Below are 16,413 nucleotides of genomic sequence, written 5' to 3'. Positions count from 1 at the left end.
GCTTATTTCTTACCCACGGCTAAAGGTGAATACATTACAAATATTGACTTCTTCTAAAATAACCTTCTCTGTAGCACTATCATATGTATCTATGCATCCCGTAAACATGAAGCAGGTTCTTTCGGCGCGCAATGCTAAAGCTGGACACCGTCATAGCAGCAATGCTATGCTATGCTGCGCGCCCCGTGTAATGGTAATTCGGGGCTCTGGTGGTTGCCAGACCACAAATTACATAGCAACTCCCCCCCCCCCCCAGGTGGCAACAACTTGGAGGGGGAATAGTATTTAACGCTGCCAGGGAGATTAGCGGCAGCAGGGAAAGCAGTCATTCAACTCGCCCCGTGCCGAACTGCCAGGCGCCCAAATAAGATGTACTCTCGTAAACAATATCTGGAAATGCTACTCTAGGGAAAAAAAAAAAACAAAAAAAAAAACCTCTCTTAGTTTACATTTTATCTTCCTGTGAAAATATTCATCTTAATGTTAAAAAAACAAATCAGTTGTTACATTGTGCATAGTTTGTAAATAGGGATTGTAAATGACATGCTAATAATTTTGCTGATGCAAATTTTATGCAAATATTTGCAGCTTGAAATTGGCTCCATCAAAAGCATTAGCGGATGACTGCGGCTGGTCTATAAACCGCAACATAACATTTGCAAAAACTCAATTATTAGCCTGTCATTGACAATCTCTGCTTGTAAACCTGCATACATGCTGAGTCATATAACCACTACTTCCTGCATTGTCATACCATACAGTGATTGGGTTTACAGTCTACTATATATCCCTGAGGCTAGGCTCACAGTGGTCTGTTGAATAACGCATGTGTTATAATGAGTGTGAACTGCACTGGAGACTAGCCATAGACTTTAATGCAAAACCTGCATGCAGCTAGTTACAATAACGTGATCAGTCATAACACAGTACTGTGAACAGGCCCACAGAACTGTATGGTCAGTGAGTTGACATGCAGATTTCTTCTGCTACACAACTGAGCACAGTGAACTAACCCTTAGGCTCAACACACACCATACAATCTTGGTTGTTCAATCTTACCACTTTCATGTAGTATAAGAGCTTATCCAATCAATCATTGAAGGTATTTTCAATCTGTTGGCCCTTATACTACATAGATTTGGTAGATCTGTACAACCAAGATTGTATGGTGTGTGTTGAGCTTTAGTGAAATTCTGCCTTCTCCCAATGAAGCAGTTTGACTAAATGAAGCATTTGTACGATAAATAATCTTGACTTCAAAGTGAAGCAGATCTCAATTCTGAATGGTCTCTGCACCGACATCTTTCCACATACTCCAGGGCTTTATTAGAAACCTATAAGAGATCACTGCTTTACAGCTGGCTCTCATCGCTGATCATCATAGCACAGTGCAAAACAAAACACCATTCTGGTTATACAAGTCTCAGGTGGTTCTGATAATTCTGATTGGAAGGAAATAGTCGAATGGGCCCATAAATGGGATTTGTTGTTGATTGGCAACATCAACACTATGCGATCTGATCAATCAGAAAGTTGAACTTTCGCTAAATTGTATTGTTAATAGCCACCTTAAAGAGAATCTGTATTGTTAAAATCGCACAAAAGTAAACATACCAGTGTGTTAGGGGACATCTCCTATTACCCTCTGTCACAATTTCGCTGCTCCTTGCCGCATTAAAAGTGGTTAAAAACAGTTTTAAAAAGTTTGTTTGTAAACAAACAAAATGGCCACCAAAACAGGAAGTAGGTTGATGTACAGTATGTCCACACATAGAAAATACATCCATACACAAGCAGGCTGTATACAGCATTCCTTTTGAATCTCAAGAGATCATTTGTGTGTTTCTTTCCCCCTGCAGCTATCTTCCACTGAAGTGTCCGGCTGTTTCTTCCTGCAGAGTGCAGACAGCTCTGCCCATATGTAATTCATCAGTATGTGAAAGCCCAGCCAGCTCAGAGGAGGATTTATCCAGCTTGTAAAAGATAACAGAGAAGAGAGAAGCTGCTCTAATCTAAATAATACACAGGCAGTGTGCAGAGAGGGGCCTGGAGGGGGGAGATGCATCACAGAACCACAACACTGAAGAACTTGGCAGCTTTCCAGACACAGGCTGACAAGTCTGACAAGAGAGAGATAAGTTGATTTATTACAGAGATGGTGTTAGTAGAGCGTGCTGCAGTAAGCCAGAACACCTTAGAATAGCTTTTGGAACTTGTAGGATGATAAAAAACAGGATGCAATTTTTGTTACGGAGTCTCTTTAACACTGCTGAGATGAGTGGAGATAATGTGGCTCTTCCAGTTGCCAGCTCCCCCTTGGCTTACATGGGTCACATACTGCAGGAGCAGCATGAGAGCGAGGGTCGGCTCTTAGTAGTACCAAAGCCTATGGCTGCATCAGGGAGAGAGAATGGATGTCTGTTGATGCACTGATCTAATATCTAATAGGCAAGGTGGTAAATGATTAATGTCAGGTAGAGATCATTTACCACATCTTTCAACGGCATGGCCAGCCTCTTGTCTGCTTCTAATGTCAAACCCTTGCTGATGTCCCACCCTTGTAACCATTACAACCAATGCTAACCTGACCTCCCTCTACCCTGCATGCCAACACTAAACCTCTTATTCTCTGCACCTAATCCGGACCTATAACTTACTTATATTCATGACTTATTTCGACTTACTGAGTAACAAAAGTGAGACATAAGAGTTAAAGTGGCTTCCTGACAAAATAGTGCACCCTTTTCATGGAATTTAAGGAGAACCTGATCCGAGAATTATATGGAGACTGACACTTTTATTTCCTTTTAAACAACACCAGTTGCCTCGCAGTCCTGCTGATTCATTTGGCTGCTGTAGAGTCTAAATCACACACCTGAAACAAGTATACAGCTAATCTTGTCAGATTTTTGTCAGAAACATGTGATCTGCATACTTGTTCAGGGTCTATGGGTAAAAATGTTCGAGGCAGAGGATAAGTAGGACAGCCAGGCAATTGGTATTGTTTAAAATTAAATAAATATCTCTCTCTCACAGCAGGTTCCCCTGCACCACAGACTTAGCGTAAGTGTAATCGCAAACGCTCAGCGCTTTTTTAAGTGATTTTTCAGAGCGATTCTAGGCATGTGCCTAGCGATTTTCTAATCATGAATAGCCATTTTTGGAGCGTTTTCCTGTAGCGTTTTTTCTTTTTTGTTACAGTAGAGCTGGACCTGAACAGCTTCTGTAACAAAAACACTTGGAAAATCGCTCTGTTCTAGCACTTTTCAGAGCGATTTTCCACTTTCCTATACTAAGTCTGAACTGCCTCAGTAAAGCACAGAAATGCTGCAGGACCCGCGTTTGCATTTGGGAGAAAAATCACATCGCTCTGGTGTGATCCATCCCAATAAAATACATTAACCAATGCTTTTCAAAGCGCTGGCGTTTTCAAAAGCGCTCAGAATCGCTCTTGGTGTGCACCAACCCATACTTTGCTGTAGGTTGCAGTCTTAGGGCCTGTTCAGACTATATGCGTTCCTAGCCGTTTTCAGGGAACATGTCCGGGTACCAAAAACGCATAGAAACGGCTCCTAATGCTTTTGAATGGGCTAGTTCACATGTATGCGTATGAGACGCATACGTTTCTCATCCGCATTGCTGCACGCAGTTCTGTGCGATACGCATAGAAACGGATGCAATGAAAGTCTATGGACGCGTATCAAAAACGCGTACTATTGCGTTTTTAGCGTCCGTTTTCCTCTGCGGTTCCCATAATTCTTTTTTTTCCCCTGGGTCACGTGTTTGTGCAAAACGCAATAGAAAACGCATTCAAACGCAAGAAAAACGCATGCGTTTTTCAACTTGCGTTTCTTTGAATTTATACGCGTTCTACAAACGCAGCAAGTATGAACAGGCCCTTAGAGTCTCTCTGTTTGATTCTTTTCAGGCTGAACAGTAGGATGAAGTCTAAGCAGCAGCAGCCCCTACTACACAGTTCACTACTAACTCAAACAACCTAGCACTTTCAGGTCATGGGATCAAATGTTTCAGACAACACTGTTTTAGACCAAAACAGTAAAATATGGACACTGGTTACTGAGCTCTCAGATAGCACATCTCTGCCTGCTGCTTAGTCTTACAAGTAGCTGATTTTAGACTATTCCTAAAGAACATAATTTTCTTCATTAAAGTTTAAGGATTACATTCCTTGAATAAAAACCTGACCCCCCAAGCTATGTATTTACCACATTATCCTATGGCATCTATGTGTAATAGCAGTCATTAAATTCATATAGACTGATATTTTCTGTACAGGGTATACAGTGTGTGAATCTTGACTTGTTTGCAGTATATTTTAGGATCCCAGGAAGAACTGGCTAGCAGCGCTCCTGCAATTACTGTCAGAGAGTCCAATATGATTATATGTGTAGTCTTCACTTAACAGATTAAGTGGCTAAAAGAAACATTAAATAAATCTACAAATTGCCCATGCAGTTATGGGATTAGCATAAAGGCACGAGAACTCAACAGCATTTCATTTTGCAAAGTAATGGCTAAGCTACATAGGCAAATTTTAATTGCACGATCTTAAGCGATTAATCTCATTAAAGAAATCTCTGGTAACAAATGGTTTTCTGTGTAATTTGGCACATAAGAGATTTGTAATCAACCTAATAGCACTATGATCTCATAACATGGCTCAGTGTCAATTCTATCACACCACAAACTTTGTATTATTAATCACCTTCAGGCATTATAAGGACTTGTGATGTACAGTAAGTTTTACTAGGAGATGTGCTGTCCAGAAATCTATTGTCTGCTCTACATGTATGATTATGGTTAGGGTGGGTACACTATTTAACAGTCAGTGGTCTCCTTTTAAAGAATCCTACCACTTTACAAATTGCTTGCCAAATATAGGTCTATAAAGCAGATGTTTTTGGCATGGACTCTGGCAGTCTTGGTATGTCAAATGCACTTCTTCTAGTGTATCCTACCTGATCATGCACCCTCATCATTGCACACAGCTCCCATGGACTGACTCTCACTTGAATTTCTGGGTCTGTAAGAAGACCATTTCTCAAATCGCATGAGCATGTATCTAATAAATTGTCTTCCTTGCGTGGCCCTGTGCTATGTTTTTGTCGGTCACACCTAGTTAGCATTATCTGTAACCCTATTTATTGGCCAGTGCTGCATAATATGTTGGCACTATTAATACAATAAATAATAATTTTGGTGCATGAATCCACTTCAGTCATGTGAAAATGTATTGTTAATTAATAATTAACAACATTCTTGTTACAGAAGAATAATGAATTCAATTAGTGGAATGAAAGGTTAGGCGACAATAAATAAGGCCAGGTGATGATTAAGACGGCTTGATTCAGTATAATGATAATAATAATAATGGTTAGCGATGAATAAGTGGGGTTAAGGATAAGAAAAAGGACAAAGCTTAGGTGTCAATAAAAGAGAATGGATAAAAGATTACTGATAGCAGCAGAAATTCCAAGTTGGGGTTCGGTGTCAACAAAGTGGGCTACGGTTAGGAGACAGTGGCTGGATGATGAAAATGATGGTTAAGGTTAGGCAACAATAAGGAGGGTTACAGGTATGCATCTTCTGTGCAGTAGGAAATGCCTGTAGAAGGGGCTTATGAGCAGATAGTGTACTGTATATTTGACTACATCTAATCAAAAAGCCTGAACAAAGAAAACAAGCACAGCTACCAAAGAAACAAAACATTCAGGCCTGGTGTATCGATTTACTGTTATAACACTAAGCAACCAATTAAGGCTACTATGAAAAAGAAACAATTACTTCCACATTGGTGGTTCTCACAGATACCCTTGAGGCACCCTAGTATTGTGTCTGTTGTGCAAAGTCCCTTCAATTCAACAGCAACCTGAGATGTGCTTCACCTAGTGACACTTCCGACTATCTGCCTGGTAACCATCTTCCCTGAGGGCGGCCATGAGTGGCAGTTGTTTGTCTTCATAACACAACTTGAAAGAACAATAGAAACTGCAACCTATTGTGTTGCCAAACACAGAAACAGGACATTATTCTGATGGTCAAAATACTCACGTGAAGTAACTAGTCGTGCAAAGAAGGGTTAATATCCTCCGCTGGAATACACAGCAGAGCTACTGTACTCTGCACAACGATGGCCACAAGCATAGCTTTCCATAATGATGATGTGGAGGAAGACATTTCTATCTCACTTCAGGATGCAGCGAGTTCTACAACAATCCTAAACCTGACCTGCAAGAGGAGGACGCTGCGCACATGCAATCTAATAATACTTTGTTATTCTCAATGAGAATAGGGAAGAATTCGCTCCATTACTCTGACTTTCCAACAACTTGGAAAAACCGTGTGTCATAATGATTGCTTCAAATTACTATATCTGCCTTGCTATGGGTCCCTCGGGTGTCTCTAAATAGCTGAGGCCTTACCTCACTGTGCTAGTGTTACCTACAGCCTCTGTTAGACGGCACAAATACAGTGCTTAGTATTATCGAGGAATTCAAAGCAGACTGATTTGATGCTCTGTATTGCTGGATTCCCTAATGTGACGTCCATGAATTGCCCCCACTATAACTTGTAAATGGGTGCTGTAGCAGGTCTGTCAGTCCATTAATGCTATTCATCATTAACTGAATGCCCATGTTCTAGTTTAGGGTCTAGGTATTCCCTCTCTACCATTTACCTTCTGGCAGTCATCCTTCATTACAATAAGCTATTTATAGAATGGTCAGGAATCCTGGCTAGGTGACAGTCATTTCTGTCTGGTTGAAATTTGTATGGACAGCATAGAAATGTAGTGTAGTGTAGAGCTGATAGTCCTTCAGCAGGATGCAGTAGGTAATTCAAGGTTAGCAATCTCCCATAGGAGTGCTAGAGCCCAAGGCTTGAATTTTGGCCAGGGCACTAACTGCACAGGATTTGCATTTTTTACCCCCATGTTTTCAAAGTGTCCACTGAATGCTCTGGTGTCCCCCCCCCCCCCCCCCCCCCACATCACAAAACATACTAGTAGGTTAGTGGATTCCCCCAAAGTGATCCTCAGCTGACAAAAGGACATTTTATTATTATTATTTTGATTTATAAAGCGCCAACATATTCCGTGGCACTGTACACAGTAAGAAACAAACATGGGGTACATAATACAGACAATGGTATACACGAATATGCAAGATACAGAATTAGTGACAAAAACAAAAAAATGATACAAAATACAGAATTGGTAATGACAGTGCTAAAACTAAGTAACATGATAAATAAAATGTATAATGATTTCCAAGACACAAAAAGGGGAGAGAGCCCTGCCCTTGCGAGTTTACAATCTAGGGGATTGTGATTAGATTGTGAGAGCTCATTGAGAGGCAATACGTCATGTGAAATGGTCAATGTACTTTCTATAGAGCTATCAAACATGCTGGCTCTAAATAAATTACTGGCAATTCATAAATAAAAATTTGCTTGGTAGTTTCATACTCAAATTCCATATGTGCCAGTTCACTGTCTAAATATGTATTAGAGGGCCACGTGTATAACCAAAGGTAAGCGTCACAGATTGGAATCTGCATAGTCAGCATTCTCTGCAGCAGGACCACACTAAGGGGATGCTAGTGCAAACGTGTATGTCGCTGGCCTGTCATGGTAGTATAGGTTTGCTAGGATTCACAAGTTCATGCATGCCTTACTCTACAGCTCTGTGGATGAAAGACAATACTAGAATCATCCAACACCCTAAGCCAAGTATGTACTGTAAGTTTTATAGCATATTATACGAGCATTGCTGCTGGGCTTATCTGTATCAATAGCTGACACATAATGTTACCATAACGTCTCAAACCGCTAGTCAAACTCTAAACACTGAATGGTTTAAAGCAAAGAAAGTTGCGGACACAAAACACCAAATTGAAAAACATCCAGAATGAATGGCTACCATTCTGTACTGCAACATAACTACGCGCTCCAACAAGGCATCTCATACATATTTCCAAGTGATGTAGAGGGAATCTGGAGTAATATCAGTCATCTGGATCCTGACGGTCATGGTGCGGGCCTGTGTAGTCACCTGATCTGAATCCCAATGAGTTGTTCCGAAATAAGTCCGATCTCAAAGTCTGAGAAATGTTCCATCAGCCAATAATATATTTTGGAAGGGTCTTAAAAGAAGTATGCAAAGTATTTCAAGTCAGAATTTGGAAAGCGGACAGGCCACATGTAGAGAGCATGCAAAGGAGTTATAGCCATGAGCAGGGGCGTAACAATTAACCCTGCAAGGGATGCCTCCGCAGGGAGGCCCAGAAGCCACAGGGGGCCAGTGGGGGGAAAAGTTTGAGAGACTGACAGCTAAGGGCATGGAGAGAGAAAGTATTCTGCTCTCGCACCATTGTTATATTGACTGCATGTGTCCCCAACACAGATAAGGACTCATACACACTTTGGAATTTGTACACTGTCCCTGCTCCCTAGGGTTCGTAAAAAACATCTGTCTTTCACTGCTGCAAAGTTCTGATGACTTCATGTACAACCTTACAAACAAAGGAGTCACATTTTGAAAAAAAGTTGTAGACTTTCCCTTTTCAGCAATCACTCCGAAAGGATACCTAGATTCTTATCACACACAGGCTAATGACCTTATGGCTCTGATTACTTTTACAACACAGTGGAGTGGAGATTGATGTCTTAAGGTGGCCATACACTGGTCGATTTGCCATCAGATTCGACCAACAGATAGATCCCTCTCTGATCGAATCTGATCAGAGAGGGATCGTATGGCCACCTTTACAGCAAACAGATTGTGAACCGATTTCAGCCTGAAACCGTTCACAATCTGTTGTGGTGGTGCTGCTGCTGCTGCTGCCCCCGCCCGCTCTACTGTTTAAACTTCCTGCCGGGCTAGAAGAAGTGAGGCATGCCGGACCTGGAGACCAGAGCGCAGACAGAGCAGCGGTGACCGGGAGACTGCAGTCGCGCCGGCGGAGCAGGTAATGTATGCGGGCTCTATTGCGTCGGTCGTCGGGCACTCGAACGCCGCTAGCGATGCGCTCTTTACCCGCGGGCGATCGACGGTTATTTTGCCAAAGTTACAGTAAATACTATATCTTATGTTCAGCATGTCATTTTTTTCCTCCATATATAGCATGTGCTCTCATGTAGTAAAAGTAAAAGCATGAAGGACAGCCAGGAGCACATGCTGCTTTGAACATCAGTCTACTTTCCACCAGGGAGTTCCTGCCAATTCATGAACATCAGGGAATAGGTTTGTCTGTCACTACTCATCATCTGCCATTTGTCACTATGGTCATCTGCTATGTACCACTACTAGTCATCCACTATGTACAACTACCCACCATCCACTATGCACCAATACTCAACATCCACTAAGCACAAATACTGAACATCCACTCAGTAGCACTACTTGCCATCTGCTAAGTAGCGCTACTCATCATCCACTAAGCATCACTGCTCAACATCCACTAGGAACCACTGCTTGCCATAATATGTACCACTACTCATTCACTGTGCACAAATACTCGCCATCTGCAATATAGCATCTCTCGACATCTGCTATATAGCACCTCTCGCCATCTGCTATGTAGCGCTACTCGCCATCTGCTATGTAGCGCCTCTCGCCATCCGCTATGTAGCGCCTCTCGCCATCCGCTATGTAGCGCCTCTCGCCATCCGCTATGTAGCGCCTCTCGCCATCCGCTATGTAGCGCCTCTCGCCATCCGCTATGTAGCGCCTCTCGCCATCCGCTATGTAGCGCCTCTCGCCATCCGCTATGTAGCGCCTCTCGCCATCCGCTATGTAGCGCCTCTCGCCATCCGCTATGTAGCGCCTCTCGCCATCCGCTATGTAGCGCCTCTCGCCATCCGCTATGTAGCGCCTCTCGCCATCCGCTATGTAGCGCCATTAGCCATCCGCTATGTAACGCCACTCGCCATCCGCTATGTAGCACCACTCGCCATCCGCTATTTAGCGCCACTCGCCATCCGCTATTTAGCGCCACTCGCCATCCGTTATTTAGCGCCACTCGCTATGTAGCGCCACTCGCCATCCGCTATGTAGCGCCACTTGCCATCCGCTATGTAGCGCCTCTCGCCATCCGCTATGTAGCGCCACTCGCCATCCGCTATGTAGCACCACTCGCCATCCGCTATTTAGCGCCACTCGCCATCCGCTATTTAGCGCCACTCGCTATGTAGCGCCACTCGCCATCCGCTATGTAACGCCACTCGCCATCCGCTATGTAGCACCACTCGCCATCAGCTATGTAGCGCCACTCGCCATCCGCTATGTAGCGATACTCGCCATATACACTATGCAACACTACTCGCCATATCCACTATGCTACACTACTCGCCATATCCACTATGCAACACTACTCGCCATATCCACTAGGCAACACTACTCGCCATCTACTAGGCAATACTACTCGCCATCCACTAGGCAGCACAACTCGCCATCCACTAGGCAACACTACTCGCCATCCACTAGGCAACACTACTCGCCATCCACTAGGCAACACTACTCGCCATCCACTAGGCAACACTACTCGCCATCCACTAGGCAACACTACTCGCCATCCACTAGGCAACACTACTCGCCATCCACTAGGCAACACTACTCGCCATCCACTAGGCAACACTACTCGCCATCCACTAGGCAACACTACTCGCCATCCACTAGGCAACACTACTCGCCATCCACTAGGCAACACTACTCGCTATCCACTAGGCAACACTACTCGCCATCCACTAGGCAACACTACTCGCCATCCACTGGGCAACACTACTCGCCATATCCACTATGCAACACTACTCACCATATCCACTAGGCAACACTACTCGCCATCTACTAGGCAACACTACTCGCCATCCCCTAGGCAACACTACTCGCCATCCACTAGGCAACACTACTCGCCATCCACTAGGCAACACTACTCGCCATGCACTATACACCACTACTCGCCATGCACTATGATAACACTGCTCGCCATCCAATTGGCAACACTACTCGCCATATCCACTATGCAACACTACTCACCATATCCACTAGGCAACACTACTCGCCATCTACTAGGCAACACTACTCGCCATCCCCTAGGCAACACTACTCGCCATCCCCTAGGCAACACTACTCACCATCCACTAGGCAACACTACTCGCCATCCACTAGGCAACACTACTCGCCATGCACTATACACCACTACTCGCCATGCACTATGATAACACTGCTCGCCATCCAATTGGCACCACTACTCACCACTTCTCACCATATCCACTATGCAACACTGCTCTCCATCCACTAGGCAACACTGCTCTCCATCCACTAGGCAACACTGCTCTCCATCCACTAGGCAACACTGCTCTCCATCCACTAGGCAACACTGCTCTCCATCCACTAGGCAACACTGCTCTCCATCCACTAGGCAACACTGCTCTCCATCCATTAGGCAACACTGCTCTCCATCCATTAGGCAACACTGCTCTCCATCCATTAGGCAACACTACGCCATCCACTAGGCAACACTACTCGCCATCCACTAGGCAACACTACTCGCCATCCACTAGGCAACACTACTCGCCATCCACTAGGCAACATTACTCGCCATCCACTAGGCAACACTACTCGCCATCCACTAGGCAACACTACTCGCCATCCACTAGGCAACACTACTCGCCATCCACTAGGCAACACTACTCGCCATCCACTAGGCAACACTACTCGCCATCCACTAGGCAACACTACTCGCCATCCACTAGGCAACACTACTCGCCATCCACTAGGCAACACTACTCGCCATCCACTAGGCAGCACTACTCGCCATCCACTAGGCATGTACCAGGTATGGGCACAATAAGGGGGATATTACACTATTCAATTCATTTTATGTCTCTATTTTGTAATGAGTCCCAAATGAGTCAGCACCGTCTCCGTAGAAAATAGCTCTTTTATTCCATATCAAAGATTAAAAAGAAAACAGCATGGTGTATAGCAAGACAGCGACAGCTCCGCTGTTTCGGGTCATCTACCCTTTTTCAAGCTGTAAAAGCATAACATCCATGGATCTTCCATAATCTTTGATATGGAATAAAAGAGCTATTTTCTACGGAGACGGTGCTGACTCATTTGGGACTGGATTCTATTATCACCTGAGAGTGCACGGGTGATCCAAGTCTTAGCACGTCAACCTTCTTGATTATTTCCCCCATTGGTGCATGCCACGCACAGAATTTCTATTTTGTAATGAGACTCTTGGCTGAGATCTGCTGTAGATTGTAATATGGGGGTGAGTGTTTCATTATGGCTCTGGTGTTGTAGGAGGGAGGCAGTGCTACATTCCAGGTCAGTTTAGGGTTAGGTAGGGTTTAGTTTAAGGTTATTGCTTAGGCTAGAACAACAGACTGGGACGTACGTTGGGCATTATGTTAAGTTCATAAGTAAAGCGCAGGTTAAAGTTAAGGCTATAGTTAGGTATTAAGCAGGAACGATTAATGTTAAGCCTGTAAAGTGCCCCAGTGTTCAGAGTGGGTGTACAACTTGTGACAGGTGGAGGAGAGGGGGTGGAATGTTGGCATTTTTTTGTTGGGGTGGTTAGGGGTAAGTAAGGCCAATTAATAACAGAAGTCAACTTGATATTGAAGTGTAGCTACTAAAACCAATACTCAGGGCTTAATTCAGTGGTACTGTAAATGAAGAAACTACATACTGTATGTCTGTGTGTGTACTGAAAGACAGTGTGGGTATAGGAGAAACAGCACCAGGATGGTTCAGGTAGCAGTCATGAAAAATGCAGCATAAAAGGCCATATTTGCACTATGCCAACCAGATTAGATTAAAAAGACAATCTCCACAAAATACGGTTTACATCAAAGCTAAATAAACAACACAGGCCCAATACAATTTAAAATCACAATTAATCCTGTGGCTTCCAGAAATATAAATTCAGTGCTTTATTTTTAGTTATGAGGCGGTTATGGCATTCTGTCTCTCTCAGACCTGCAGATGTAGGTGTGACCAAGACTGTAGGCTAACTTCTTCTAATAGTATTCTCCAAGTTCCGCAAACATTGACTTTCCTTTAAGTAAATTACAACAGGGGCTCAGGTGTTGGATGTCAACACTTATTATAACAGCTCACAAATGATGGAAAATGTGATGAAATTATATTGCAGCCCTTACACAAAAGCATAACTTCTATATCTGGAGCAAGCGTAGAGCACGGAGTAACAAACTAACAACTCACAAACATTGTAAAAGGTTTAAAACAGGCGCTGTTAACTTATTGCATCACAGTCTTCACGCACATCACACTCCCTTCTGCGCTGAACATTAACAGCTGCTGATCTAATGCAGAAACAGAAAAGCCAAAAGAAAAGTTATCTACACACCTGTCCTTTTCTTCAGGAGAAACCATAGTTGTGAGATATCCTTACACAGCAAAGAGATGAGGCTTAATGTCATGTTGTTTCGGACGAATTTTCTATATGGCTTTCCCCTCCAAAGTGACCTATTTCTCTGCAAGTTAGTCTGCAGAGTACAAAGAGTCACCAAACTCTGCCTTTCAGTGGAAGCCAAGCACTGAGGGTTACAATACCTTTCTTCAAATTACACGCACAGCTTGTGTGCTTTTCAGCTGGGCTGGCGTGACAGTCTTACAAGGTGAGACACCTTCGGATTTGCTTGCAGAAAATGTAAATTTAAATAAAGCTGAACGTTCTTTGTATTCCACTTCATAACATCGGCCCCAGAGATGCACTGGACACAACTTGCTGCTCCTCGGACAACGATTGCAATGTAATTAGCTTGTTCTATAAAAAGACGTTGTGCGTTTGTCCAGTCCAGAGCCTCCCTAGAGGTGCCCTTCATTTACTAAATATCGACCTCACAAGTCAAGCCACCCCTCTGCCCTAAGGAAATATTCCACAAAACAGACAGCTGTCCTACATGATAAATTCCAGCATCAGATGTTTCAGTATGGAATAGGCAGATATTGCAGAGGAAGTTTTACAGAGGCCTTGATGTTAGTCTTTGAAAGAGAGAACTAGCAAAACAGGACCCTGGAAAGAATGGAAGGAGTACAGACCTATCAAATGATTGACAGTCAAGCTAATGAATACACTAAATAGGCGATACCCCCTCCCCTCACCTGTTCCCTAATCCACAGTGGTGTTAATAAACAAACCATGCTTCCAGCAGACTATGGATTTTATTTCCTGAACAGAACTGGTTAAAGAACTTGTTTAGTCTCCCATTTGTTAATGTATAGTGATTGTAAATTTGCATTGAACGGTACATGTATTGTTAAAAAAAAAATCACTAAAAAGACATTCTAAAAATAAGATGCTTACCTCAATGGGGAAAAGCCTTGGGATGATCCAGAGCGTTCCCAGGTCCTCCAGCACTGCAGTGAGACCCTCTGAAAAATCTGCTACATTAAAGGACAACTGTAGTGAGAGGTATATGGAGGCTGCCATATTGATTTCCTTTTAAGCAATACCAGTTGCCTGGCAGCCCTGCTGATCTAATTGGCTACAGATGTGTCTCTGAATCACACCAGGCATGGTCGGAATAGCCAATTTCCGATTCCGTGGTAATTCCGCATACCGCCACTACCGAAATTCCGCTACCGTTTCATTCCGAGGGAATTCCTGAGCCGTTCCACGGAATTCCGAGATACACGGAATTCCGTCAGAAAATTTTAAAACCTCCTCCTCCTCCTCCTCCTATCCATCCATCCATCCATCCATCCTCTTATATCATCCAGTAGGGAATTGCAGATTTTCAAAACAGCTTATATACCATAGCTGGGATTTGAACCCAGGATGCAGTGTGTAGTAGGTATCTGTCTTAACCTCTAGACCATGAACCACACTACATGGTAAAGCTATCCTAGCATAAACCATACTACCATTATGATCAATTCAATAGAAAAAGTAGCACGATTCAGGATTGGTACTTTTTGAAAAGCATGCTTATATACCATAGCTGGGATTTGAACCCAGGACACAGTGTGTAGTAGCTAGTAGGTATCTGTCTTAACCTCTAGACCATGAACCACACTACATGGTAAAGCTATCCTAGCATAAACCATACTACCATTATGATCAAAGCAATAGAAAAAGTAGTATGATTAAGGATCGGTACTTTTTGAAAAGCATGCTTATATACCATAGCTGGGATTTGAACCCAGGATGCAGTGTGTAGTAGCTAGTAGGTATCGGTCTTAACCTCTAGACCATGAACCACACTACATGGTAAAGCTGGCCTAGCATAAACCATACTACCATTATGATCAATTCAATAGAAAAAGTAGCATGATTCAGGATTGGTACTTTTTGAAAAGCATGCTTATATACCATAGCTGGGATTTGAACCCAGTATGCAGTGTGTAGTAGCTAGTAGGTATCTGTCCTAACCTCTAGACCATGAACCACACTACATGGTAAAGCTGTCCTAGCATAAACCATACTACCATTATGATCAATTCAATAGAAAAAGTAGCATGATTAAGGATTGGTACTTTTTGAAAAGCATGCTTATATACCATAGCATATCTATTGAATTGATCATAATGGTAGTATGGTACATGCTAGGCCAGCTTTAGCATGTAGAGGTGGGACAAGGTCCTTCAGCACCCAAGGCTGAGACAGCAAAGTGTGCCCCCCATCCCTCCCACCCCAGCCATCACACACTGATTGCTATTACACTAAGAGGTGCCCCAGGGCCCCCAACCCCCCCCAACACCTTAATCGCTACTTATCTGGCTTGCAGTCGCTGCCATGTATCACCTTTTCTTATTTCTTTCTGCTTCAAACACAATTGGGAATGACAGCTGAATGAATTGTGCACCCCCTCCTACACTGCGCCCTGAGGCTGGAGCCTCTCCAGCCTCTGCCTCGGCCCGGCCCTGAGTGTGGTTGATGGTCTAGGGGGTAAGACAGATACCTACTACCATGTAGTGTGGTTCATGGTCTAGAGGGTAACACAGATACCTACTACACACTGTGTCCTGGGTTCAAATCCCAGCTATGGTATATAAGCATGCTTTTCAAAAAGTACCAATCCTTAATCATACTACTTTTTCTATTGCATTGATCATAATGGTAGTATGGTTTATGCTAGGATAGCTTTACCATGTAGTGTGGTTCATGGTCTAGAGGTTAAGACAGATACCTACTAGCTACTACACACTGCATCCTGGGTTCAAATCCCAGCTATGGTATATAAGCATGCTTTTCAAAAAGTACCGATCCTTAATCATACTACTTTTTCTATTGCATTGATCATAATGGTAGTATGGTTTATGCTAGGATAGCTTTACCATGTAGTGTGGTTCATGGTCTAGAGGTTAAGACAGATACCTACTAGCTACTACACACTGCATCCTGGGTTCAAATCCCA

At 43.4% G+C, this 16,413-nt stretch overlaps 1 protein-coding gene across 11 annotated transcripts in view; it reads right to left on the bottom strand.

The window, feature by feature from the left end:
* Nucleotides 1–16,413, bottom strand: part of MCF2L (MCF.2 cell line derived transforming sequence like) — a 240,237-nt gene that overhangs the window by 128,272 nt on the left and 95,552 nt on the right. Inside the window, exon 1 of one of the 11 annotated variants that reach the window (XM_068268071.1) lies at nucleotides 13,401–13,779. The exons of the other annotated variants lie outside the window; for them this stretch is intronic. Coding sequence (XP_068124172.1) covers nucleotides 13,401–13,473 — 73 coding nt within the window. The 5' untranslated portion in view covers nucleotides 13,474–13,779. Of the gene's footprint in view, nucleotides 1–13,400; nucleotides 13,780–16,413 lie in introns of those variants that run through there. 11 annotated transcript variants of the gene reach the window in all.

This window comes from Hyperolius riggenbachi, chromosome 2 (genome assembly GCF_040937935.1).
Source record: "Hyperolius riggenbachi isolate aHypRig1 chromosome 2, aHypRig1.pri, whole genome shotgun sequence".
NCBI lineage: Eukaryota > Metazoa > Chordata > Amphibia > Anura > Hyperoliidae > Hyperolius > Hyperolius riggenbachi.
This window is presented reverse-complemented; position numbering and strand designations above follow the sequence as displayed.